Source organism: Corvus moneduloides, chromosome 23 (assembly GCF_009650955.1).
Source record: "Corvus moneduloides isolate bCorMon1 chromosome 23, bCorMon1.pri, whole genome shotgun sequence".
Classification (NCBI taxonomy): Eukaryota; Metazoa; Chordata; class Aves; order Passeriformes; family Corvidae; genus Corvus; species Corvus moneduloides.
The window spans coordinates 5,910,556-5,933,816 of record NC_045498.1 but is presented as its reverse complement, the minus strand read 5'-3'; the positions used below and the strand labels follow the sequence as shown (position 1 = coordinate 5,933,816).

General features: G+C 55.7%; 2 protein-coding genes across 2 annotated transcripts; one reads left to right on the top strand and one right to left on the bottom strand.

Moving 5' to 3' along the window:
• The first annotated feature begins 2,427 nt into the window (after positions 1 to 2,427).
• PPT1 (palmitoyl-protein thioesterase 1) lies at positions 2,428 to 6,872 on the top strand. The gene is made up of 9 exons (XM_032132171.1): positions 2,428 to 2,585; positions 2,838 to 2,947; positions 3,681 to 3,808; positions 4,078 to 4,148; positions 4,841 to 4,943; positions 5,021 to 5,111; positions 5,241 to 5,339; positions 5,518 to 5,589; positions 5,901 to 6,872. Exons 1-9 carry the CDS (start codon positions 2,486 to 2,488, stop codon positions 6,021 to 6,023), a joined length of 897 nt encoding a protein of 298 aa, XP_031988062.1. The 5' UTR covers positions 2,428 to 2,485; the 3' UTR covers positions 6,024 to 6,872.
• CAP1 (cyclase associated actin cytoskeleton regulatory protein 1) lies at positions 6,708 to 19,054 on the bottom strand. The gene is made up of 13 exons (XM_032132169.1): positions 18,993 to 19,054; positions 13,834 to 13,946; positions 13,498 to 13,598; positions 12,997 to 13,074; positions 11,017 to 11,160; positions 10,841 to 10,926; positions 10,603 to 10,708; positions 10,328 to 10,499; positions 9,545 to 9,720; positions 9,235 to 9,358; positions 9,052 to 9,134; positions 8,452 to 8,595; positions 6,708 to 8,084 (listed from the first exon to the last, which is right to left on the bottom strand). The coding sequence occupies exons 2-13, from the start codon at positions 13,925 to 13,927 to the stop codon at positions 8,001 to 8,003; spliced, it is 1,392 nt and encodes a 463-aa protein (XP_031988060.1). The 5' UTR covers positions 13,928 to 13,946; positions 18,993 to 19,054; the 3' UTR covers positions 6,708 to 8,000.
• Positions 19,055 to 23,261: the final 4,207 nt, after the last annotated feature.

Here is a 23,261-nt window from a genome sequence, read left to right as displayed (position 1 = left end):
GGGGGGAGCAGAGCTTCCCAGCTTCTCTGGCAAGGGGGCAGGCCAAACCCACACCACTTTGGAGTCCAAACTGTTCTTCAGTGGCCACATCCTGAGCAGAAAATGCCTTCAATGAGGCTCACAGTCAGTAAGGATGGCACCAGCTCAAGGCTTTCCCTGTTTATCTCCTTTGCCTGCCTCCCCAGAGCCGTGCTCAGGGCTGCCAGCCCCAGCTCTGTAATGCCATCAATTGTTTTTTGCCCCAGTTGCTTTTAAGCAGGGATGAAGGATAAATGAATAATCAGCTTGTCTCATTAAGGAGAGAAAAAAAGTGTCAGGAGTCTCTGCGCAGAGGGTGTGAAAAGCCTCTGGTTAAAAAGTAACGTTGCTGCTCATTACGGATTTACTTCATCTAAGAACAGCTTTGCTGGAAATAGCTGCAGGCTGGGCTGGCTCCCAGCTTTGCCAGCAATCCAGGGATCCCATTCGGGATCTGTCCATGCTGCACGGCTCCTTCCCAGGCAGAGGCTCAGGGCACTGCAGCCAGCCCGGGCCAGGGGGAGCAGAGTGAGATCAGGAGCAGGGCAGAGGTGGCTGAAGGTGCTGCCCGTCCCCCTGTGCCCCTTGCCAAGCCCGTGGCTCGCTCTCCACAGCAGGGGAGTCCTCCCTCGCCCAGTCCTGGGTGGTCCCGCTGCCAAAGGCTGTGGGGAAGATGAGGCTGAAGGGGTTGAGGGCTGCAGAGAGGAAGAAGGAATCGCTCCAGCCACTCTGGGGATCCTGGGGGACTTAGAACAGAGCTCAGAGGTGTCACCTTTCCCTTTTACACCCCAGAGCTGCCGCCCACTTCACGGCATTAACTCATCCCACCCTCTGCCCCTGACTCCTGCCAGCAGCAGAAGAGCTTTGCTCAGCTCCGGACACAGAGAATCGGAGAATCCTGGAATGGTTTGGGTTGGACCTTCAAGCCCACCCAGTGCCACCCCTGCCATGGGCAGGGACACCTCCCACTGTCCCAGGCTGCTCCAAGCCCCAATGTCCAGCCTGGCCTTGGGCACTGCCAGGGATCCAGGGGCAGCCCCAGCTGCTCTGGGCACCCTGTGCCAGGGCCTGCCCACCCTCCCAGGGAAGAACTGCCAGACCCTGTCTGATTGCAGAGACATTTCCTACCTTGGCATTTCTGTGCTGAATTCAGGAAGTTTCCTGCCTGGCACAGAGCTTCCCACTCACCCCACTCGCTCGACCCTCTCCCCATCTCCAAATACATCCAGATGGGTCCCATGTGGAGCTCTTCCTGCTTTCTGAGTCATCCCTATGTCCCCAAAATAGTACAGAGCTCTGTTTTGCCAGGTGCTACAACGCATTTGCTTTAGGAGAGGGGGTGGGCTTGGTGTCATTTTGGATTCAGTGCAAAGAAAAGAATCCATTGCTGAGAGCAGGTTTGGGGTTTTTTTTCCAGGGATGTTCTGTTGCTTTCTGACCCCAAGTTACCTGACTGATGAGAAGTCCAGCTGCAGTGGGAACAATAATCCCTGCCACTACGCCAAAGGTATTTGTGATTCCCAGCAGGAATCCTCCATCTCTGGGGAGAGAGAGAGCAAAGGGAGGCAGGGAGGAAACTGTCACAAGCAGGGAGAGGAGTGGGTGCTTCCTGTCCCTTCCCTCACCACAGGAATACTGCCTGCGGGGCTGAGCAACGTTAGGATCATCCCTGCAAGAGTGGGGGGGGGGACTTTTAAGCCTTTATTTCACCCCTTAACTTCCAAAGCCAGCAGCTACAGAAGAGGGAAGAGTAGAAGTGTCAGAGGCCTTATGGGACTGGGATCGGGAAGGATGCAGAGCCAGGGAGGGCACAGAGGTCAGACCCCCTGGCCTGGGCACAACATCCACGTGGTTGATATCGAAGCCTGCCCCTGTCATGCTGATTATTGTCAAGGCCAGCGTGAGAAGGACCTCGAGGACTGTGGAACTGCAGCCAAGGTAAGGCACAGCCACCAGGAGGGCGGCTGGGAGGGAGCAGCATCCCTTGGGAGGAAATGGGAAGTGTTTTATAACAGGCCACGCAAGTGCGTTGGAAAGGCTGGGTGGCAGATGAAGGCTTGTCCTTACTCAGTGCTGAGAAAAGCTTCCTGACGGGTGCTGTGCCAAGCACCCGCCTCTGCAGGAGGAAATCAGCCAGCAGCCCGGCCAGGATGTGCCCCAGCCCATTCCCAACATACAGCAGGGCAGAGAGGATGCAGTGCCACGTGGACAACGCGCAGGCAGGGGCCTCGTGAACCCCCCCGTGTCCCGGGGCGGGGAGCGGGACGCAGCCCCACGCTGCCGCCGGCTTTGGGATTTCTGGGCGGGATCGGGAACGGCGGGACTCGAACCCGCGGCTCGGGGCCGGTCCCGGGGCCGCGCCCCCGCGCTGGGCCACGCCCCCCCCCCGCGAGCCACGCCCCGGATTGGTCCCTCCCATGAGGCCCCGCCCCCTCCCTGCCGGCGGCGAGTCATGTGACTGGCCAAAATGGCGGCGCTCAGGACGGCGGTGCCGCTGCTGGCGCTGCTGGGGCTGTGCCTGGGCCCCGCGGCCGCCGTCACGCCCCTGGTGATCTGGCACGGCATGGGTGAGCCGGGAGCCCCCGACAACGGCCTCGGGAGCGGCGGGGCTTGGCTGGGGGCTGAGCAGGCCCGAGGGGCGCTCGCTCCGGTGTCCCCCTCCTCCGGACTGCCGGTGTCCGCGGAGGCCGGGAGGTGCTGACCGTGCTCCGCCGGCAGCTCGCGGTCCCGTGGCAGCGGGGGCTCGTGATGTGTTTGTGGAGGTGAGGTGAGGGCCGGGGCCGTGGCGTGGTGGTGCAGCCCGGTGCTCTCTTTCGCAGGAGACAGCTGCTGCAACCCGGTGAGCATGGGCTACATCCAAAAACTAGTGGAGAAAAAAATTCCAGGGATTTACGTCCTGTCTCTCAAGATCGGGAGCAACCTGATCCAGGTGAGTCGGGTGTCACTCGGGTGTCTGCGTGCAGGGGGTGGGGCTGGAGTTGCTGCAGTTCCTGGCTTTAACAGGATTCCACAAGGATTCCCGCTGCGCTTTCCCTGCTGATTTTTTATTCTCGCTGAGGTAAACAGCTTCGACAGGTAGGACTCGATAAAGTCCAGCTAATACCTGCAGAAAAGCGCTGGGGGAAAACAAATCCCTGACCTAAATTGGATTAATATGCAAATCCTCTGATTAGCACACTCCAAGCCCTGCAGGTAGTACTGCGGGGGGGTGGATGCTGTGCTGAGGCAGAGCTTTATCCCTGGCCGTGCTTCTTGGTCTGCAACCATTTATTTACTTCAGTGTAATCAGTTACACACTCCATGGGTTCTGACAGATTTTTTTTAGTTCCTATGGAATTTCTTTAAATAATGTGCAGTGTGGGTGCAGTTTTCTGGGTTCTGGAGAAGGCTGATTTTTAATTTTTATAAATATGAACAAAATCTGAAGAGATTCAAGTTGTGCAGAAGTTTGGGGAAGTGTCACTGTGCCACATGAGGCCGTTTTGCCAACCAGAGCAGGACATGGTAAGGGGAAGTCTCAAAACTGGAATTTCACTTCCGTCCCTGTGAAAGCTCAGGTCCTCCTTCAAAACCACAACTGTCAGAGCAACCTGCTTGCAGAGCTTAAAATAGCACCAGCCATGGCAAAGGTACCAATGATCCATCCTAATCTGATCCCTCAGGACATGGAGAACAGCTTCTTCATGAACGTGAACGATCAGGTGAGCGAGGTGTGCAGCCAGCTCGCCACGGACCCTCGCCTCAAGGGAGGCTACAACGCCATGGGCTTCTCCCAGGGAGGCCAATTCCTGTAAGTCTGCACTCCTGCTCCAGCTCCAGGGACTCCTCTTGGGTTCAGGTGTTCATTTAAGACCCTTTAGAAGTGCTCAGCACACGCAAACTGCTGAACTCCTAAAGGCAGCAGTGCTCCAAAAGGGGCAGGTTGTGTTTTCCTGCAGCCCTGCTCTTGCAGGCGGGGTTAAATCCCTCAGCAAATGTTACACAAGTGCCCAAGCCCACGCAGGAGCTGCACCTGTGGCCTGGGCATGCTTGGCTCAGCTCCTTCCTCTTCCCCCACAGGAGGGCCGTGGCCCAGAGGTGCCCTTCTCCTCCCATGCTCAGCCTGATCTCCGTCGGGGGACAGCACCAAGGTAACATCCCCTGCAGCTGTCACATCTCCCAGGCACTTTTTGGGGCTCTCTCCTAAACTCTGATCGTTGTTTTAGTAATTAAATTGTCCCTTTGTTCTTGTCTGGATCTGGTGATCTGTTTGGCCCAGTCAGTGTTTGCTGTTTTCATTATCCAGTGGAAAGGGACCTCTGCAAGTAGATGGCTTCACGGTCTGGGTGGGATTCTTACACACCTTGGGAGCACCTGGGATGAGTTATTTTGTGAGGAATTTCTACAGATTTGTGAAACTGAACCTTCTGGGTCACGAGGGTATTTTACAATCGGCCTCTGGAATGCCAAAGCCTCAAGGAAAGGGAGATATGAAATGGAATTAAGGAGGTGTGTAGTTAAGAGTGGCTGGCAATGAATCAAATACTCTCCCCTGAGAAGTTCCACAGCTCCCTGAGCGTGTTCCTTTGTAGTGGAGTGGGAAGACTTGTAGGGAGCCGTGCTCCTGGGAGCACAGCAGGTGAGCTGGACAGCATCCAGCACTCCCCCTCCATTGTCTGTGCCACAGCTCCGGGCCAGCAGGGCTGTCTAACGAGCTCACAGGGCTAAAAGCTGCCTGGTAGCCTGGGTAATTCCTGCTCCTGCTCTGTAAGAGGTGGTTCTTGGGCAGCAGCAGGGATTGAGGGATCCCAGTTTGGCTCACTGGGCTGTGTCCCTGCCCCAGGGGTGTACGGCTTCCCACGCTGTCCCGGGGAGAGCTCCCACATCTGCGACTGGATCCGAAAAACCCTGGATCTGGGAGCCTACACAAAAGCTGTGCAGGAGCAGTGAGTACCTCCCTCAGGGCAGGCCAGGGGAGCAGCTGTGGGATTCCAGGCTGATCCTTGGGTTCTCCCCTCTGCAGCTTGGTGCAAGCAGAGTATTGGCATGACCCGCTGAAGGAGGAGGACTACAGGAAGAACAGCATCTTTTTGGCTGACATCAACCAGGAGAGGGTAAGGACGGTGATGACTGTGAGCAGGAGAGCAGAAGCTTGGGAAGGGCAGGCTCAAGTTGAAGGGCAGGCAGTTTCCCTGCCTCTGGGCTCTCCAGTGGTTTGGATCTGTTCTTTTCCTTCCACCCAGGGCATCAACGAGACCTACAAGAAAAACCTGATGGCTCTGAAGAAGTTTGTGATGGTGAAATTCCTCAACGATACCATGGTGGACCCTCCGATCTCGGAGGTGAGGAAGGCAGGGGCAGGTTTTGGGGCTTCCTTGTTTCTGGTTTGTCCTTTGGTGGCAGAACTGGAGGTTGCTGAGGGGCAGGCTGGGCCTGACAAACACAGGCCTGACACTGCACTGCCTCTGCTCAGCTCCTGGGAGCCCTCAGCAGCTGTTCCCTTGTTTTTCCTCCTGGCAGTGGTTTGGGTTTTACAAAAGTGGCCAAGCCAAGGAGACCATCCCACTGCAGGAGACCTCGCTGTACAAAGAGGTGAGTTCTGGGGGCTGGGGGCTTCTGCTGTGTCCCCTCTTTAGTGTCCCTGGGACCCCACAGCTCTGCTCTTGTCACTCCTGGGGCATTGCCTCCCCCTGCCAGGAGCTGCTTGTTTGGGAAGGCATTTCCCTCCAGCCATTCCTGGCACTGGTGAAATCCAGAGACTGACACTGGTGCTTCCTGCCTGGCTCAGGATTCCCCTCAGTGTGTGTTTCATGAGCTCTGCTCCTGTTTAAAGCCTTGCTGCAAGAGTGCCCCGAAATCCCTTTTCCCCCTCCAGAGGTGGAATCTCCCCCTTGTCTCTGCAGGATCGCCTGGGGCTGCAGGAGATGGACAAAGCAGGGAAGTTGGTGTTCCTGGGGGTGAAAGGGGATCACCTGCACTTCTCAGAAGAGTGGTTTGACAGCACCATCCTCCCCTTCCTCCAGTGAAGCTCCTCTGGGAGCACTGGGGGAGGGTTTTTCACTGTGCAACAGCACTCAGTGCATCCAAGCCTGCAGGGATTTGGGGAAGGGGAACAAGAGGAGGTTTAGCTCAGCGGGATTTAATTCCAGCCCCATCTGGGCTGAGCCTTGCACTGACTCTGACACACTCCAGCCTGCACAGGGCCTGGTAAACCGACCTCAGTTCTCAGAGCTGTGGCTGAGCTGGTCCCTGGTGAGGGCCGAAGGATCAGCTCAGCCAGAGGTTTGTTCTCCATCCCCTGTTCCTGCAGGACACACTGGCAGTATTAACCCAACTCACTCGTGCAGGGATCAGCAAGACTTTCATGGCAGGGGAGTTATGTTACAGCTTATCCTTCAAGATGGGGAAAAACACCAAATTGAGGGGTTTCTGGGGGGGGGAAGAGGGTTTGGAGTTCAGCAGTATTAACAGCTTGAACAGTTTTCAACTAATGGCTTGGTTTATGTTCTTTTGTACAACTGAAATCAATAAAGAACTTTCCATCTAACCAACTGAAAAAAAAAAGATTGGACAACTACTGACTGTGAGTGGAGGGGAGTTGAGGAAAGTCTGGGAAACTCTTCAAAGGAATCAAGGCAGGGTCGGGCAGAGAGGGGCATCTTGTCCTGCCTGAAGTCCTGGGTGCCCCCAAAAAGAGACAAGAGTCACAGTAATGAGCAAGTTGGCATTAACTTTATTCTATCTTCTGTATAATCTCAAGTACATAAGAAAGGTTCTTCCACAAGCCTCAGGAGAAGACAAGTACAAGTCACAGGACAGTTTCAAAATAAAAAAAATTTGCATAATTTTTTTTTTTTTGTAAGTTTTGTACTAGAGAAAAAAGAACATTGACACTTTACAGAAGAAATGCATTTAAGATATGCTTATGCCACCCGAGGCGTTGGAAAAATGAAGGTCAAAGCACGTGCAGCTCCCTTTATGGGTCAGTACAGTACTGTGTGATCCACCACTCTGCTCCAGGGCCCTGGAACAGAGGCTGCGAGCTTCCACCAAAATCAAGAGCCAAGCAACAAGGGGGGAAAAAGGGGGGAGGGTTGATTTTGTGGGGGCTGATTGCAGATGAGGAGGAGAGCGATGAACCGACTTGATCCAGCTCGGGTATTTACAACTCTGCACTACTGACCTGGAATGGAGGAAGCCCTTCCTCGGGGGAAGGGGACAGGTTCAGAAGAACCGTCCTGGAAGACTGAACCTGAGTTCAGCTGCTCCAAGAAGGAAGCCTTGGGGCAAAGGTTCCCTTGTGAAGGTGGAGGGCTCATGGAGTAAGAGGTGCTCAGCTCCAAGCTCCCAGCCAGGCTGCAGGGTGACACCGCTGCAGCCTTCCTGTGGCACTGGGTAATGGAAGCCTCCTGTCATGGCACAATCAGGAATGCACTGAGCTAGTGGGAATGATGGAAGAGAAATCAGGGTGGAATTGGCCCAGGTCCTCAGCCTTTGGTCCGACAAAACCGTTCCCATGTCCTGTGATGCCACCAAGTGCTCCAGAGAGCTGGAATGAGCAGCTTCCAGGACCTTCCCAAGACATCTGCCATAGCAGCTGGGTACTGTGGACTCCGACAGACACCGTTACTCGTTAAAAAGGGGACAACATTCCTCTCACATGAACAGTTTTGCTTAAAGGCAATACAAAAACAACACTCTGAAAGCCAACTGCCAGGACTGGCTGTGAAGTTCACCGAGACTCTGATCGATTGGTGCAGTTAGATGGGACAAGGGGAGAGAAAAATACACCTTCCTGCTGACAGAGGTGGACAATCACTGACCCGCCACCTACCCCAAGCCCCAGGCAGAGGAATCTCAGTGATGGCAGGCAGCTGTGTCTCTCGGGTAGAAGAGAAGCAGTTTGAGAGCAGAAAGGTACAAGAAATCTAAGAGAATCATCTGAAAGCAGATTTGTCCCACAGCAGGGCCAGGGGAGGGCGTGAGCCTTGGAGCTTTTCGGCTTAGCCAGCGATTTCTGTCACAGTGGTAACCAACTTCTGACCGTTCCACACTGTCTTGAACTGTTCTGGGACAGGGAATTCAGTCTGGAGGGTAAAAACCAGAAATCTGTTGTTAAAAATCAGTTTATGACTGAGATTAGTAACCACTCCCACTGCTTCAGGCAGTTCTTTTCTTAGCTTTGTGCTCTGGTACCTCCTGTACCACCACTGGTGCCTGTTCTGCCCCCAAGAGATCCTGAGGAAGAAGCAGCTCTCCCAAACCAGCAATAATCTTATTTACAGACAACCTTTTCTGCTGTTTTTTTTTTCCTTATCACAACCTCTGACCTCTATAAATTATCCCTCCACACCTCCCTGTAAGCACCACTCCCTGCAGGGCTTTCTCAAACCCCAGCTCCTGCATCCCCCAGGCCCAAGCAGAGCTGCAGAAGGATCCCAAAGCAGCACTTACAAAGTCCCCCCCCTCGGTGGGGATGAGGACGTTCATCTCCGAGGACTTGGCACTGACGATCTCGCAGTCGAGGGAGTTCTTGCTCAGGTACACGTGGCACCCATCTGTCTTGTTGATGGAAATCGTTGGCACTTTACCCATGACCTGGCAGGGCCAGAGCAGAATTAGCTAAAACTGGACAACCAGAGCATTTTTTGGGGTGTTTTCTTTCAAGGCAAGAGGTTTGACTCCAAGCCCTCCCTGTGGCAGACGCACGAGATTCAATATTGCCACCTTCAGTAAAAACCCAAAGTTAATTTCTTGTTCTGATCTCTTTAGAACAAAACCTGAGCCAACACTGGGCAAACTGACCGTCCCAAATCAGATGCCCAAACTGAACTGGAATAAATCCTACTGCTGGCCTCCTGCTTTGGCAGCCAAACGTTTCTTGCTACCTCACAGAGCCTCAGCTCTTACCCCAAGCCCTGAAACAGCTCAAAGAGACAAATTTCAGCCCTTTCCCAAGGGACTGATGGTGTTTCATGGATATTCTCCACAGCTGCACATTCCTGGTCTGGAAATACAACTGCTCCACACCCAGCAGTGAGAACAGGAACTCACCTGAACTTTAACATCCCTGCTGTTGATGATCTCTACAATGCCCACCACATCATCAAACACCAGACCCAGCTTCTTGCAGTTATCTGCAAAGAAAAGCAGATCAGGGCACAAAGATTTTGGAGGCTTCAGCTCCTGCTCACGCACCAGCAGGCAGAAGCAGCTTGCAGGGTTTTCCCCACTCACCGAGGGTGATGGAGTTGATCTTGCCTTTGATTTGGAGTGTGCTGTTTGTGCACTTGAAAATATATGCTACCTGCTTCAACTCTGTGTCACTGATGACCAGGTTAGTGGCATTCTCCTGGTTTTCCTGAAAAGGCAGGGGAAACACATTTCATTTTCTGAATGCAGAGCAATGAATCCACTCAAATCCCTTTAAAAGCAAACAGGTGCCTTCAGGCTGCTGCCTCTTAGGAGAAAGGTCTCCAGAAGAGCCTCCTTCCCTGCTCCAAAGCTCCCACCCCTCCAACCACTCCTGCCAGCACCAGGCACTCACCACTCTCCACTTTTTGCCTTCCAGTTCTAGCAATGGAGGTGCCTTTGGGGAGGGATTAGCATTACAGGCTGGTTTGGGAGCAGTGAAAGGTTTGGGGCCGCTTCTCACGGGGCCCCCTTGGTTCTTCAGGGCTGGATTCTTGTGGGTTTTCATGTCATCTGAGACGTGCCTTAAGCCTGCAAGAAAGGGCAAACCTGAGACCCAGCTCCCCTCCAGGAGTGCAGCTCCACAAACACCAAACATCAGTGGTTACAAAACACAAATAAACTCCCTCTTTGTAAGTTGAGCCCAAGTGTGAGTGACAGGAAGGGAAGGAGGAAGCAGGAAATGCTGGTGCAATATTGACAAGAACACCACGTGAACCACAGAACCAGAGTGTGCCAGCTCTTCCATTCTGCAGCTGGAAGAAGCCCTGAGCCCAGCACCTCCTGTCCTGATGTGCTCCCCAGGTAACACAAAAAAGGGGAAAGTTCTGCGCAAACAACAGCTGCAAAATCGCACTTTTTGTGCCAGAGACACAGAGGCAAGCAAAGGGCTCAGCCTCCATTCCAGCTAGAGGTTCATGGCGTGTTACATTTGCCAGAAGAGGGTGAGAATTCTCCCCCAAATGTGCTTTGTCCTGGGAAAGCGCTGCCCCGGCGGCCAGCCCCGGACTGGGACCAGATGGGTTTTTATGTATTTCCTAAGCAGGTGCATTGAGGGACAGCAGGAAAACAAGGACCAGCAGCACAGCAAGGACCAGCAGCAGAGCAGCTCCCTCCCTCCCTGTGCCCCTCCACGTACCCGAGGTGATCCCTTCTCCCCGGTTGATCTGGGCGAAGAGCGCGGAGCGCGAGGCTGAGTCGTCTGTGCTGGAGCTCACGGGGGCAGGAGGAGGGGGAGGCCCTGGAGGTGGGGGTGCAACCCCAGCCGGGGGGGCAGGTGGTGCTTTAGCCCCTTCTGTGGCTACAGGACCCTGGAAGAGCAGGGAAGAGGAAAGGCACTCGAAGGAGCTCCTTTTGTGCAGTGGTGACCCCGCCAGGCTCACCCTGCAGCTCCCTGCTGGAGCCAGCACTCACTGTTTTGCTCCAGGTCAGCCCTGTGGTGTGGTACTCTTTGATGTAGGCCTGCAGCTCTGTCCAGATGCTCAGATAAGCTTTCACCCAGTCCACTTGCTTTTTATCTCTGAGGACACACGGAGATCAAAGGAGGAGGAGTTAAAGGCCAAGGAAAGCAGCAGTGGGCAGGTGCTGGAGCAGCCCCTGCACACCCAGCTGGCCAAGTTCAACAACATCCCTAAGATAAAGGTGAACTTACACATCCTTGTACTCCTTGAGGATCCGGTTGGTGTAAAACATGGCAGCATCAGTCATTTCCTTCACGTAGGGACCAGGCTTTGGGGCCTAGAGCAGAAAGAGCACACTGGCACCAAACAGCCCACCAGGACTCTCCCCACTAGCCCAAGGAAAACCCCTCCCCACTGGAGCCCTTACCATGGCCACCCAGCCCAGGGCTGGGATGCTCTCGCTGACTGCTGACAAGTGATTGAACAGTTTGCTGCCACGGTTCTTCTCCCTGAAATTCTGCACGGCCTGGATCTGCTCCGAGATGGGTTTGAGCAGCTCTGAGAACGCATTCTGCACAACAACACACAGGGACAGCACCAATTAAGGAGATTAATTAGCACGGCTCTGGAATGGCTGCACAGCTGAGGTGATGGTCGCTCGCAACAAGATTCTAACTGGCCCAAGTGACTGCCACAGCTCCTGCCCAGGCCTGGCCCTCTCCAAGCCCAGCTTGGTCCCACAGCCCAGCTCCTCCAGGGCTGAAGTCATTGCTCCCATCAGATTGGTGCTGTGGGAGAACGCCAAGAACTGTGACTCATGTTCAATCCAGGAGACACTGACAAAGCTTGTTAGTAACGAGGACAGAAATAGCATTTGCCTTTCCTGGGTTCTTTTGTTCCAGGACAGTTTGTTAAATCTTTCCCCCAGCCTCACAGAAAGGGGTGCTGGGCAGGTCTGGCACCTACAGCCTGCCCCACAATCAGAGTCACAGCGAGTTCAAAGGTCACCCCCATCAAGCCAGACTTCAGGATTCCAGTCATTTCTCAAGTCAATCCTTTAGTATTGGGATGGTAAAAATTTGTTCCTGTGTGCTGTTCCCTTGGAATGCTGACTGGAAGTGCCAGAAGTGCTCTGGGGTCAGAGCACAGTGAAGAGCCAGATCCATGTTTCCAGAGACGCCTCTTAGGCAACTTTTCCTTCTTTTAGCGTCGGAAAGTCTCCTGCTGGTGGCAGCAGAGAGGGACAAATTTGGGCAAAACTTGCTTTTCAAAGCCTCAGCTTCTCCTTTTGCTGCCCTTTCCTCTGTTTAGATGAAAACGGAGAGGTCCCAAGCACCGCTGGCCAGGCCACACTTTCAGAAACTGCAGCCCAGCAGCACATTTCAGTCACAGGATGGGGAAATTCTCCACCACAAGCACTGAGAGTTCACACATTTTGCATTTTAAACTGGCTGCTCCAGAATTAGACTCCTGCCAGACAACCTGCACAAAGAGCTACCCTAGATTAAGGCTGTTCTTTGTTCATAATCCTTTATTTAAATAACGTGTCCGTGGGATTTAGAAGCAGATTCTCAGGCTAGAGGCTGCACAGAGCTGCATCCCAGCAAGCCTGGTGGGACAGAACAACCCTCCAACGCTGATTTTGGGGGAAAAGATGCAGATCTATTTAGCAGTGAATAGGAAAGGAGCACAGAAATCCAGCTCCCACAATGTAACAGTAGAAGCCATGACTGAGTGAGATAATAACTGCAAAGAAAAGCAAGGTGGGATCCCGTTGCTCAGGAAAAACAGTTCTCAGCAGGGAAAAGCCAATGCATTCAGGATCAGATTCTCAGCCACACATCCTGCTGAGAAGCAGCAGCCCAGGGTAAAGTGTTAAATTACCTGCTAAGGACAAATCAATCCTAAAAGCCCAGCGATTATTCAGAGGCCATTGAGCAGAGACAAGCAGAGACAAGTGTCTGTTCTGCTCCTGGAGGAGTCTGATGCCTGAAAGTCTCTGAGCATCACATAATGAGAAGCACGAGCTACACAAATGCCAGGGTGGCTCCTGGCTCCGACAGGATCCTGTCTGCAGGTTCTCAGGGAGCACTGATTGAGCAGAGCTGGTGCCAGGTGAAACTCGAGACAGAGGCTGCGAGCTGACACCCCCAGGCTGCTCTGACAGCTCCACAACACTTGTTGCTGTAACAACTGGAAAATGCCAGTTCTGCAGCTCTCAGAACCAACATCCAGGACTCTGCCCAGTTTGGGAGCACCCAGAGCTGTTCATGCCTTCAGCAAGTGTCCCCAGTCCTCCTCTAGTTCCTCTTTTGGCCCAGCTGTGACAGCCCAGGTTCCCCCTACACTCACAGCCACCCCCGACCCCGAGGACAGAGGTTTCTGATTGCTGATTTACCCCACTCACCTCTGCTGGCTGCTGATGCTGAGATGCCACCACCAGAAGAGCCCTCTCGCTCATCAAGCCTGCATGGACCATCTCAGCCTGAGGACAGACACAAACATGAGGGAGATTCCCTCGTGCCACGTTAACAGATCATCCCACTGCCCCCAATGAGGAGCCTGGCACGCTGATCCCAAAGCACGTTCCAGGAGCAACCCACCCCCAGAGAAACCTCACCAGAGTGCCACAGCTCAGGGCTGGGGAGTTTTCAGGCCTCCTAAAGGCCTGCACCAAGGTCTGTACAGAGCCAGGCATTTAAGGATTTCCAGGAGCAGCTTTGATTCATCGTGTGTGTGTAGGTGGCAATCTGCTGGAGGTTATCAGGGTGTCTGCTTTGAATCCTCGGGGATTCTAAAGATCCTGGGATACAGTGCTAGAGGAATGCAGACTCTGCAGCCAACTTGGCCCTTCCAGCCCTAAGGACAGGCAGCACTTCTAGAGCAGAGGGAGAACTCGAGTCCTTACGTGCTTCTGCACATCCCCGCCGACTTCTTTGCTGATCTTGATGTACTCGGCCACCGGCCCGGCCAGAAGGGCATCGAAGGCCTGCACGTACTGAGCCACTCCTGTGGGGAAGGAACCGGAGCTCAGGGATCACCAGGAGCATCCCACAGGCTGCCACACCCCCGGGGCTGCACCTCCCACCTGCAGGAGGCTCAGCCCGGAGCTGAGGAAGTGCTGCAGCCGCAGAGTTTTTATCTTCACAGGGCAGCAACCGCAGCCCCAGCGCCTGCGCAGGAGCTGCTGCCAGCCTTGCTTCCCCCTCCCCAGCACTGCCCTGGGAGGGGCTTTGGGCCTTACCTTTGGCAGAGGCCTCTCCACACCTGCCAGAGCCTTGGCACACGGTCTCCAGGCGCTCCACAGCCTTCTCCAACCGCTCGACCAGCCTCTCCATGTCTGCTGCTGTCCACAACCTGCACGGACAGGAGACAATTACCTCCGTCCTCAGATGCCACAGAGGGTTTATGGCCGTGTGGTACAAGCTCTACCAGTTCCAGAAGAATCATTCTTGCCCAGCTCTGCGCCCTGATGACGGCCAGCAGCGTACCCTCACATTAGCAAGGACAGCTGGGTTACACAACAGCCCCTTGCTGTTGCCACACTCGCTCCTTAATAGTTTCTATTCCATTTTAAGGACTCCTTACATGTGTGAGGACATAAAACTTCCACCTTCTAACCCTGCAGTGACACCACTCTGTCACACAAAGGTCTGCCCAGGTTCTCGCTGCACTCAGCTCCTGGCCAAAATCTCAGCTGTGACCACACAGCTCAACTGCTTCACTGGGATCTCACATGCTCCAGGGGAAAACTATGGGCTTTGAATCTCCAAATGCAACTGGAAGGACCTCCTGGAGTCCTGAATTCCCCCCAAGAGCATCTGTAAGGCCAGCATCACTCCAGCACAGAGCCTGAGCCACCCTGGCACACGCCAAGGGGAGCAGCTGCACGAGCTCAGGCGGAGGAGCTGCTTCTGCAACAACGCGCCCCTGTTCTTCCTCTGCAGCTCTGGTGTCTGCAGAACCTCCTCTGCAGCCACTGCACAGGAAAGACACTCAGGCACACAAGCCATTTGCTGCATCTCATCTGGAAAAAGTCTTAAAAGTCATAAAAACTTTCCATTAATTACCGCTTTGCACCAAGCAACAAGGCAGGTCATGCTCCCAGCACAGTAATGCCCAGGGAATGCAGGGAGGGAGCAGCAAAGTCACCAATGGCATTTTTATCTTATCACCACTCATCAAAAGGTTTTACAGCATGAATCACGATGGTGGCCTGGACACAGCTTTCTTCTCAAGTGCTTGCTGCAGCCTGCAGAAGCTCAAACCCCTGCCTGGAGGAGGGGATCCTTCCCAAAACACTCCCTAGAATGCTCAAAGAGGAAGGCAGGGTTTTCTCAGATGAACTGACACCGGATCCCCTCTGAGAGGAAACCTCAAGTTCTCACTCGAGTTTTGCTTTTGTTCACAAGCCCTCTCAGCCCTGCTTCAAAGTGCACGTTTTCACCTAATTCCCAGAGGATGTGGGGCACATCCAGCATTAGTCATGAGCCCAGCACTGATGTCACAAGACAAACAAGGCCGTTTTCCACCCCTCTCCTGCCTGCCTGCATCAGGAGAGGCAGCTCAGCCGTGGGGGGCAGGGGAGAGGCCACCCCCCCTTCCAAGAGGAAGAGAAGCGGTTTCCTCCCCTGTCCAAGAGTGAGCCAGAGGACAGACTGCACATAAAACTGGACAGCAGCGACTGGATGGCTTCCAGATACACAGAAAGAGTCCAGAGAAGCTGAAACTCCACGGCAGTCGCCCCTGTCATCACAGTAATGAACAGCTCTGCCTCTTTAATTCTGTGCAATGTAGAAAGCCCGACCGCAGGATCCTCCGTTCCCTGCTGCATCCACGTCTTCCCGTGGGAGCACAGCCAAGAAAGAGCCGGGCTCTGCCTCCCCCGCTCCCAGCACGCTCAGAAAGTGTGGGTTTTTCCCCCAAAAGAGCCACCTGTTAAGGAAGCTGTGCCAGGAGAGCAGCGAGGCGGAGGGATGTGGCACAGGGAAGGACAGCGGGCACACAAAGCCGCCGTTCTGCACCGCTGATCCCCCACCACATTCCAGGCGAGGCTCTAATCTGATCAGCCCCATTACCCAGCCGCAAACGGCAGCTCAGATCAGGATTACCGAGCAGAAAGTCCAGATGGAAGGCTGCTTCCTACCCTCAGCACGCTGCTGCAGGGAGCGCATCCCCTCAGCTCTGGCTGGCATTAATGTCCCAAAACCTCGGGACTCGCATTCCTTGCACTCCCCCTGCCATTTGACAAGTCCCTCCTTGTTTTTCCCGAGCCATGAACTCCCAGTGCTCGATTCCAGCTCTGCAAACCTGGTGCTGTCCGGCAGATGGTGAACTCATTTTAATTTCCTTTTAATGGGTGGCATTAGGGCAACTTAACAGATAAGTCAGTTGGTAAATTGGCAGCTAAATGAGAGCTAAGTGCAGGCAACCCGAAATCCTGGATCTCAGTCCCTCCTCTTGACTCACTCTCCCTGTGCTCTTTGCCCTGTGGTCGCAGCTATTTCTGCTGCCTGGATACCCACACGGAATGAAATAAAAAGATTGAGCTGTAAATAAATCAGAGTTTTGCAACCCAGAGGTTCACGTTTAGTAAGGAAAATAAAAACAATCGCAAAGTGAACCTGCCTGGAGTGCATCTAAACAGTGTTTTGTCTACTGGGCTGTTTCAACGTGAAATAATTGGACAGAAAGTGCAAATTGACTTCACAGGTCTCAGTGCAAACAACCAGATCTCATCTCCCTTCTCAGAAGAGGAAGATGAGACATGCAGATCAATCCAGGAGTCATTTTTGTTCTGCACATCACCCTGTGCTCCAGAGGGATGAGGGAGACTTTTCCAGTTCCCTGTGCAGGGTTGGAGTTCTCTGCCAGAGTGGAGATGCAGCTCTCCCTTCCGGGACCACAACACAGGATTTAAATCCAGGTCTTGTTTAAATTCAATTGAACTTTGATTACCAACGGAGCGGAAGCAGCAAACACACATTTCACCCGTGGCCAGAGGGGCCGTTCCTTTTCACAGCACATTTGTTCATCTATCAACTGCCCTTTATTCCCATCACGGCCTGGGAACACGGCTCTGGATTCGGCTCTGGACACGCTGTGCCACGAACAGGCTGCACCCACAGCCAGGCTGAGCAGAGCAATCAAAGGAAGGGATTTTATTGGTAAAAACATCGGTTACCCCAAAGGCAGCCCTGCACATCACAGCAAGAGGAGTTTCCTGTTTGGGGAACATCGAGGAGCTGGCCTGTGCCAGCTCCAGAGCGAGCAAATTCTCCTAAAACCACCATAAATGAAATTATTTGCTTGCCTGAGACAGCACATTAACCTGAGCCCTTTCTTAGACATTCTGGAAGACACAAATGTTGGTTTTATAGCCCAAGCAAGTCAAACCTACGCTTCTGCTCACACCGAGCCCGACAAACTGCTGTCAGCACCACGGAATTTGCATCAGCTACTTCCTGTTTCTACAGGCAAAAGAAATAAAGATGGGACAACTAAATTAGGAACATACCACAGTTTATTTCTGAGCTGACACTGGAATATCTCAGGGGATCAGCTACCAGATGATTTCCAACATTTATATCTGCCAAAAGCCCAAAGAATTTTTTCTTTTTTTTTTTTCTTTTTTTTTTTTTTCTTTAAACAGTTCAGCTCATCAAGGCAGGAGTCAAATGCCTGAATTTAGCCAGTGGTCAGGAGCAGCCATGAACACAAGACAGCTATTGCTGGTCCCAGCAGCTGCCAGGACAGAGATCTCAGCTGTTTAGAGTCCAACAATACTTGCTGACATTGCGCCAGAACCCGTGGTGGCTGCTCCTGCTATTTCAGATCCACTTTATTTAGAAAACCAAGAGTGCTTTAAAAAAAAAAAAAAAAATCCATCTGGCCCCTATTCCAGCTTTCCCATATAACAAATCCTCCTGGAGCCATTAAAAATGTTATTTGGTGTTTTACTCACATGTTAAGAGGTGGTTACAGCTCGGCACCGGAGCAAAGGCTCCTTTTTTCAGACAATTATCTGAATTAGGAGGTTTGCACTTGCCAGCCTCTGTTGCTACACTCCTCTCACTTCCTTTCCCTGTCAGGGTGATGAATCCACCAGGGAAGTAGCTAAGGATCTGGGATCTGAGCTAAATTGGATACAGCACCAAGCTCCATATCAGGAATTCCGAGCATGGAAGCTGCTCAGCATCCCTCCTGTGCCTGCTCCAGCACGGGCCGCTTGGCTGAACTTTCTGCATGAATAATAGGGGGTATTTTTGGCTTTCAGAAAGCTCAGCAATATTCCAGGGACACAAGGATCGCCTCTGGAAGAGAACGAGCACACACAGCAGTGTCTTGATGCCACGGATTCCTTGTTTTTCAGGGCATCTACAGCGCAGCTCTGGGGGAATTCCAGAACCCGATGTGCAAAACAACCCTATCATTATCATTTTTCCACTTCACTATCACGAAATCCAAAGGAATCACACATTTATCCCATCCTAACCACCCGCAAAACGCAAAACGCAGAGGAGGAACCAGCAACAGGCTGAGCACAGGAACCACCCCGGGAAGATGGAGATGGTACCCGGGGTGCGGAGCACAAAAATCCTCGCTCCAGGCTGCGGCAAACCGGGGAACAGCCAGATCGGTCACCTGGCACTGCCCTGCCCGTCCCGGTGCAGCCCCGGTTACCGATCCGCCCTGCCCGCTCCTGCAGGGCCCCCCGGTAACAGCCCCGCGGGGGAGCGCGCACCGTTCTGTGCCCAAATTAACCCCAAATCACCGCCCTTAGGGCATCTTCCCTCGCAACCGGGCCCCTCCAGCCTCCCGGCGCCCGGGATACCCCAGCCCGGGCGGGTGCGGACCCCTGCCCCGGGTAAGGCTCACGGGCCCGGCGGGGAGCGGCCGCGTTCCTCCGGTCCCCGCTCACGGCCCGCGGTACCGCCCCCGGGGCCGGGCCGTGTCCTGGTGCCGGGTCCTGCTCACTCTCAGCCCCGGGGCCGGGCCGTGTCCCGATCCTAGTGCCGGTCCCCGCTCACTCTCAGCCCCGGGGCCGGGCCGTGTGCCGGTACCGGTTCCTGCTCACTCTCAGCCGCGGGTCTGGCCGTGTCCTGGTGCCGGTGCCCGCTCACTCCCTCCCTCCCTCAGATGCGGCCGCGTCCCGGTGCCCGCTCCCCCCCTCCCTCAGACGCGGCCGTGTCCCGGTGCCGGTGCTCGCTCCCTCCCTCCCTCAGATGCGGCCGTGTCCCGGTGCCGGTGCCCGCTCCCTCCCTCCCTCCCTCAGATGCGGCCGCGTCCCGGTGCCGGTGCCCGCTCCCTCCCTCCCTCCCTCAGATGCGGTCGTGTCCCGGTGCCGGTGCCCGCTCCCTCCCTCCCTCCCTCAGATGCGGCCGCGTCCCGGTGCCCGCTCACCTCGCTCCCGCTCCGCCGCTCCCGGCGCCGCCCAGCCCCGCCGCTCCCGCTCCGCCGCTTCCGGCCCCCGCCCCGCGCGCCGGATGTGCGCACGGCGCGCGCGGCGCGGCGCTGCGAGGGGCGGGGCCTCGGGGCAGCCGCCGCAACGCGATTGGCGGACGGGAAGGGAGGCGTGGCCATAGCGGCTGAGGGGTGGGGCGGGGGCGGAGCCTCGGTGCAGATACCGCCCACCGATTGGATGATTGAGTTGGGGGCGTGGCCTGCGCGCCCGGGGGGCGGGGTCAGGGCGGGGTCTGTGCTGTGGGCGGGGCCAAGGGGCGGATGGGGCCCGGGACCCCCGGGAGAACCGAGACCCCCGGGAGGGGCTGGGGGGGCTCCGGGACCCGCGTGGGGCCCCACTGAGGGGCTGGGGGGAGCTTGAGACCCCAGCAGGGGCAGCTGGGACACCTCCCGGGGCGGGACTGCGGAGCCCTCAGGAGGGGCTGTTGGGGTAGTGGGGTCTTCAGGAGGTTTGGGACCCCCGAAAGGGGCTCGGGGTGCTTTGGGATGAAGCGGGAACCTCTGGGAGAGGGGTAAGGCTGAAGGTTGGGGTCTAGAGATGCGCTGTGGGCTCCCAGGGCGGGGTTAAGGGGGATGAGAGCCCCTTAGGGAGGGGTTCGTCCCCCTCTTGCAGCGACAGGGTTTGGCTGGGGAGGGGGGTGGCTTCTGCTGGGGGCTGGGAGGAGGTGGAAGGGATGCCCCCAAATCATACCTGGCTGCAATGGAGGGGGCTGAGGTCAAGGCCCCTCAGTGCCTGTGGGTGCAGGGTGGGAGAAAGGTCCTCATGGGACATTAGAACAGCTACACCCCTTCTTAGGGTGAATCCTGGGGGGCTCCGGGCCCTGGATGCTCTGTGCTAGGGGTGGCCAAGGGAAAAACAACGTGGATGGAGGAAGGGATCCCTGGATTCGGCACGGATTGTTCCCACAGAGGGTTCCGCTGTCTGCTTTTGCCATCAGGGCAGGACTTGCTCCAAAAAGGAGTTCGCTGCCGTGGTGCCTCAGTTGGGAGCGGAGCTTTGTGTTTTCAGCAGCCCCGGGGAGCGGCTGAGCTCCTCCCTCGGAGCCGGGGCTCTGTGCGGAGCAGCCCTGTCCCGGTGAGGGCTGGGACACGTTTCAGGAGGAGAAGAAGGAGGAGAAGCCTCCGCCGCCGCTTCCTGCCCCGGCTGCGCTACCAAAGATGGTCACGGCTCCCGACGAGCCGGCCCCGGGCAGCGCCGGCAGCGGGGCTCTGCTGACACCTAGTGAGGCTCTCCGGGTCCCGGCTCCCTCTGCAGGGCATCCCAAACCCTCCGAGGGTTGGATTTCCCCGGCCGGTGGGAGCTGCGTGTGTCCGACGGCAGCTCACGGTTCCCCCCCCTTCCTTCGGGATCCCCCTCCCCTCCGAGCATCCCCCCAGCTCCCCGCACTGCCGTGGCAGAGCACACAGAGCCCAGCAGGATCCACACTGCCCTCACCCCATCCTTCCCCGCCGAGATGCAGCTCCTCGGAGCTCCCTGCGCTCCCCGACGCTGTTTCCTGCTTTTCTCGCCCCGTTTCCCACCCTGCCCGCACCCGCTGTGCCCCTTGCCCTGCCTCCATCACGATCAGACACCAGACGTGATGCCAAAGAGAAACTAAGACACCACCACCGCCTCTTTTGCATGCGCCCACTGACTCGTGTTTTACGGCATCCTAAAACAGTCACCGCAGTGAAGAACTCGGCAGAGCAGGGCAGTAGGAGCAGCACGGGCAGGAGCTGTCCTCCAGGGCTGGATCCATGGGGAGAGGAAGGAGAAATAGCAGACAATGGGGAGAGGAACAAAAAAATTACCTGAGAAGGGGGAAGAGGAGAGCACGGCCCGCCGGGGATATCACAGCCTGGCTCCAGCTGGGTGTTTGCTCCCGGGGCGGGTCTGTGAGCTGAACACGGTTCCGGGAGGAGCAAAGATCGAGTTCCTGGCAAGGCCGGGGCACAGAGGCGCAGCCTGTTTAGAGTCTGTAAGGTCAGCGATCCGTGGGGCTTCCTGGTGCCCATAAACTTTGGCAACCTGCTCCATCCCTGCCCTGCCTCCTTACACCTGCCCCACGCTGCTGCCAGGGGGGTTGGTGCCTCATCCCCCTTTTCTCCAAGCACCACGGGAATATTTGTTTCATTTCTCAGCCGTTTTTTAATCTAAAATGCCATCGTGTCCCTTAGACAGCAGCCTTTGGCTTTTTGCAGCCACAGGAGAGCACCTGTCCCGTGCTGTGGGGTGAGGAGGGCACTCATCCGAGCTGCAGACCAGCTTCATTCCTGGGAAAATGGATTTTTTTTCTTTTTCAGCGGGAAACCATGTCACTGCCCCATCGTTTCTGTCCATGTGCAGTTGTCTTGGGGCTGCTAACAACCTTGGGAACAGCGGCTTCTGCAAAACATTAACCAAAGCCCACCCAAATATGTCAGTAGCCTTCAGCCTGTGTTTGCAGATAAAGTGAGTGACCTCAGCCTGGTGGCACAGACAGGGTGACCCCTGGGGACAGCTGTGACACCCATCCTGCACAGCTGGCCTGGGTTAACCCTGCTGTCCCCAGGTGGTGACAGAGCCCAGCGAGTCAGGGACGTGGATCTGCCCCCCATGGCCAGCACTTGTCCTGAGCACAGCTCCAGCATTCCTGCTTCTCCTTCCCAGAGCTTCCCAGGCCGAGCTTGGTTCCAGCTGGGTCTGGCCCATGATCCAGCCTCCCTGGGCACTCTGGAGTGACACCCTTTCTGTGGGAACCTTTGCTTGGTTCAGCTTGAAGTGTCTGAAACCAGCCCTGGGCGATTCCTGCTTCTCGTGGGTCCTTCCAGCCCGGGGAAATCCATCCCCACCAGCAGCTGCTGGAACGTTCCACAAATCCTGCTGCCAGATAAACTCGAGGATTTTTGCCCTTTCCTTGCAGATAAGGAGGGGGTTATTCCTCACCCTCTGCAAGGAGAGACTCTTCACACTTCCACTTTTCCCCTGCAGGGTAAATAGACCCAGCGTGGCTGCTGTCACCTCTGGAATTGTCCCTGCAGTCACTCCTCCTGCCTTCATCTGCCTGAGCCAGGGAGGTCCTGCCTCTTGGTGCCAGAGGATGGAATTCTGCAGGATCGTGGGCTGCCGTCTGGAGCTCCAACCGATGTTTGCTTGATTTTGTCCCCTTCGCACTCATCCGGTCCCTCGAGCAGACCAGAAACCCTCAGCTCCCCGCCTGCACAGGCTCCCCAAGTTCAGGGCTGGCCCAGGAGCCTGTTGGAGCCCCTCAGATGGAATTTGGGCATGATTCCCAGCCCTGGCAGCTGGTTCCTGGGAGGCACAGCTCCAGCCCATCTGCCCTGAGCCGCACCAGCGCCGCAGGTGTGAGCACACAGCTGGCACCCCGCCTTTGCCAGCTCCTGGCTCTGCTTCCCTGCCACTCACTCGGAGGGCACGGCAGCCCTGCCACCCCAGCCCTCCAGGGAGGTGCTTCCCAGCACTTGGATGCTTTTGCTCCACGCCCAGGGTGTGTGTGGATTAAGCCAGAGCAGAGCTGTAGGTGCAGGCAGCACCTCCCCGTGTGTTTCATGCCACCCAGTTCTTCTCCATGCTGGGAGTGAAACCCTCTGTAACCACAGCTGGAGCGAGATCCCTGCTCCCAGGCTGGAGCTTTGTGCAGGGCTCGAGTGTTACCAACTTCCACGGTCACTTTCCCCACACATCTCACTTTCTGAAAAGCCTCAGACAGAAGAGGACTGCTCAGCAAGGAACAGCCAGGCCCCCGTTCAAGCTCCGCCGTATGGTTTTAGTCCCTTGGGGCTGGCTGCAAAAAACCCAAACAGAGATGACTCCTCGCGAGCTCCACAGAGCCAAAAAAACAAGGAGGCAAAGAATGAAACGTCCCTTCGCTCTGTTGAAACTCTCTGAAAAAAAAAAAAAAGCCTCGCAGCAATCTTTCAAATCCACACCCCTCGGAGGCAGCCAGGTCGTGGCAATGCCCGGGATAACTCCCGGCAGTCCCGGCCAGGAGCAGCACAGGGCTCAGAACATTCCCAACAGTCCTGAGCTCTGTGGTGACTGGAGTCTTCCTCCTCCTCCTCAGGGTGCTCCTGACACCCACCTGCCCCACCACAGGGGCTGTGGAGAGCGCTGGCTTTGTCCCCCTGCAGGCTCCATCCCTGGGAAGGCAGGGAGCACCCCAGCCCCGGCCAGCGCTGCCTCGTGGCCCTGCTCAGCCCAAAGGCAGCTCCCAGCCTCCCCACACCATC

Bases quoted from the DNA above. Each gene is read 5' to 3' on its own strand.
- PPT1 (XM_032132171.1), top strand. From the start codon at position 2,486: ATGGCGGCGCTCAGGACGGCGGTGCCGCTGCTGGCGCTGCTGGGGCTG. The intron at 2,948-3,680 runs GTGAGTCGGGTG...CTGATCCCTCAG, and splicing joins TCGGGAGCAACCTGATCCAG to GACATGGAGAACAGCTTCTT. The intron at 5,112-5,240 runs GTAAGGACGGTG...CCTTCCACCCAG, and splicing joins CTGACATCAACCAGGAGAGG to GGCATCAACGAGACCTACAA.
- CAP1 (XM_032132169.1), bottom strand. From the start codon at position 13,927: ATGGAGAGGCTGGTCGAGCGGTTGGAGAAGGCTGTGGAGCGCCTGGAG. The intron at 13,075-13,497 runs GTAAGGACTCGA...GTCTGTCCTCAG, and splicing joins GCGGGGATGTGCAGAAGCAC to GCTGAGATGGTCCATGCAGG. The intron at 11,161-12,996 runs GTGAGTGGGGTA...GTTGTTGTGCAG, and splicing joins AGCATCAGCAGCCAGCAGAG to AATGCGTTCTCAGAGCTGCT.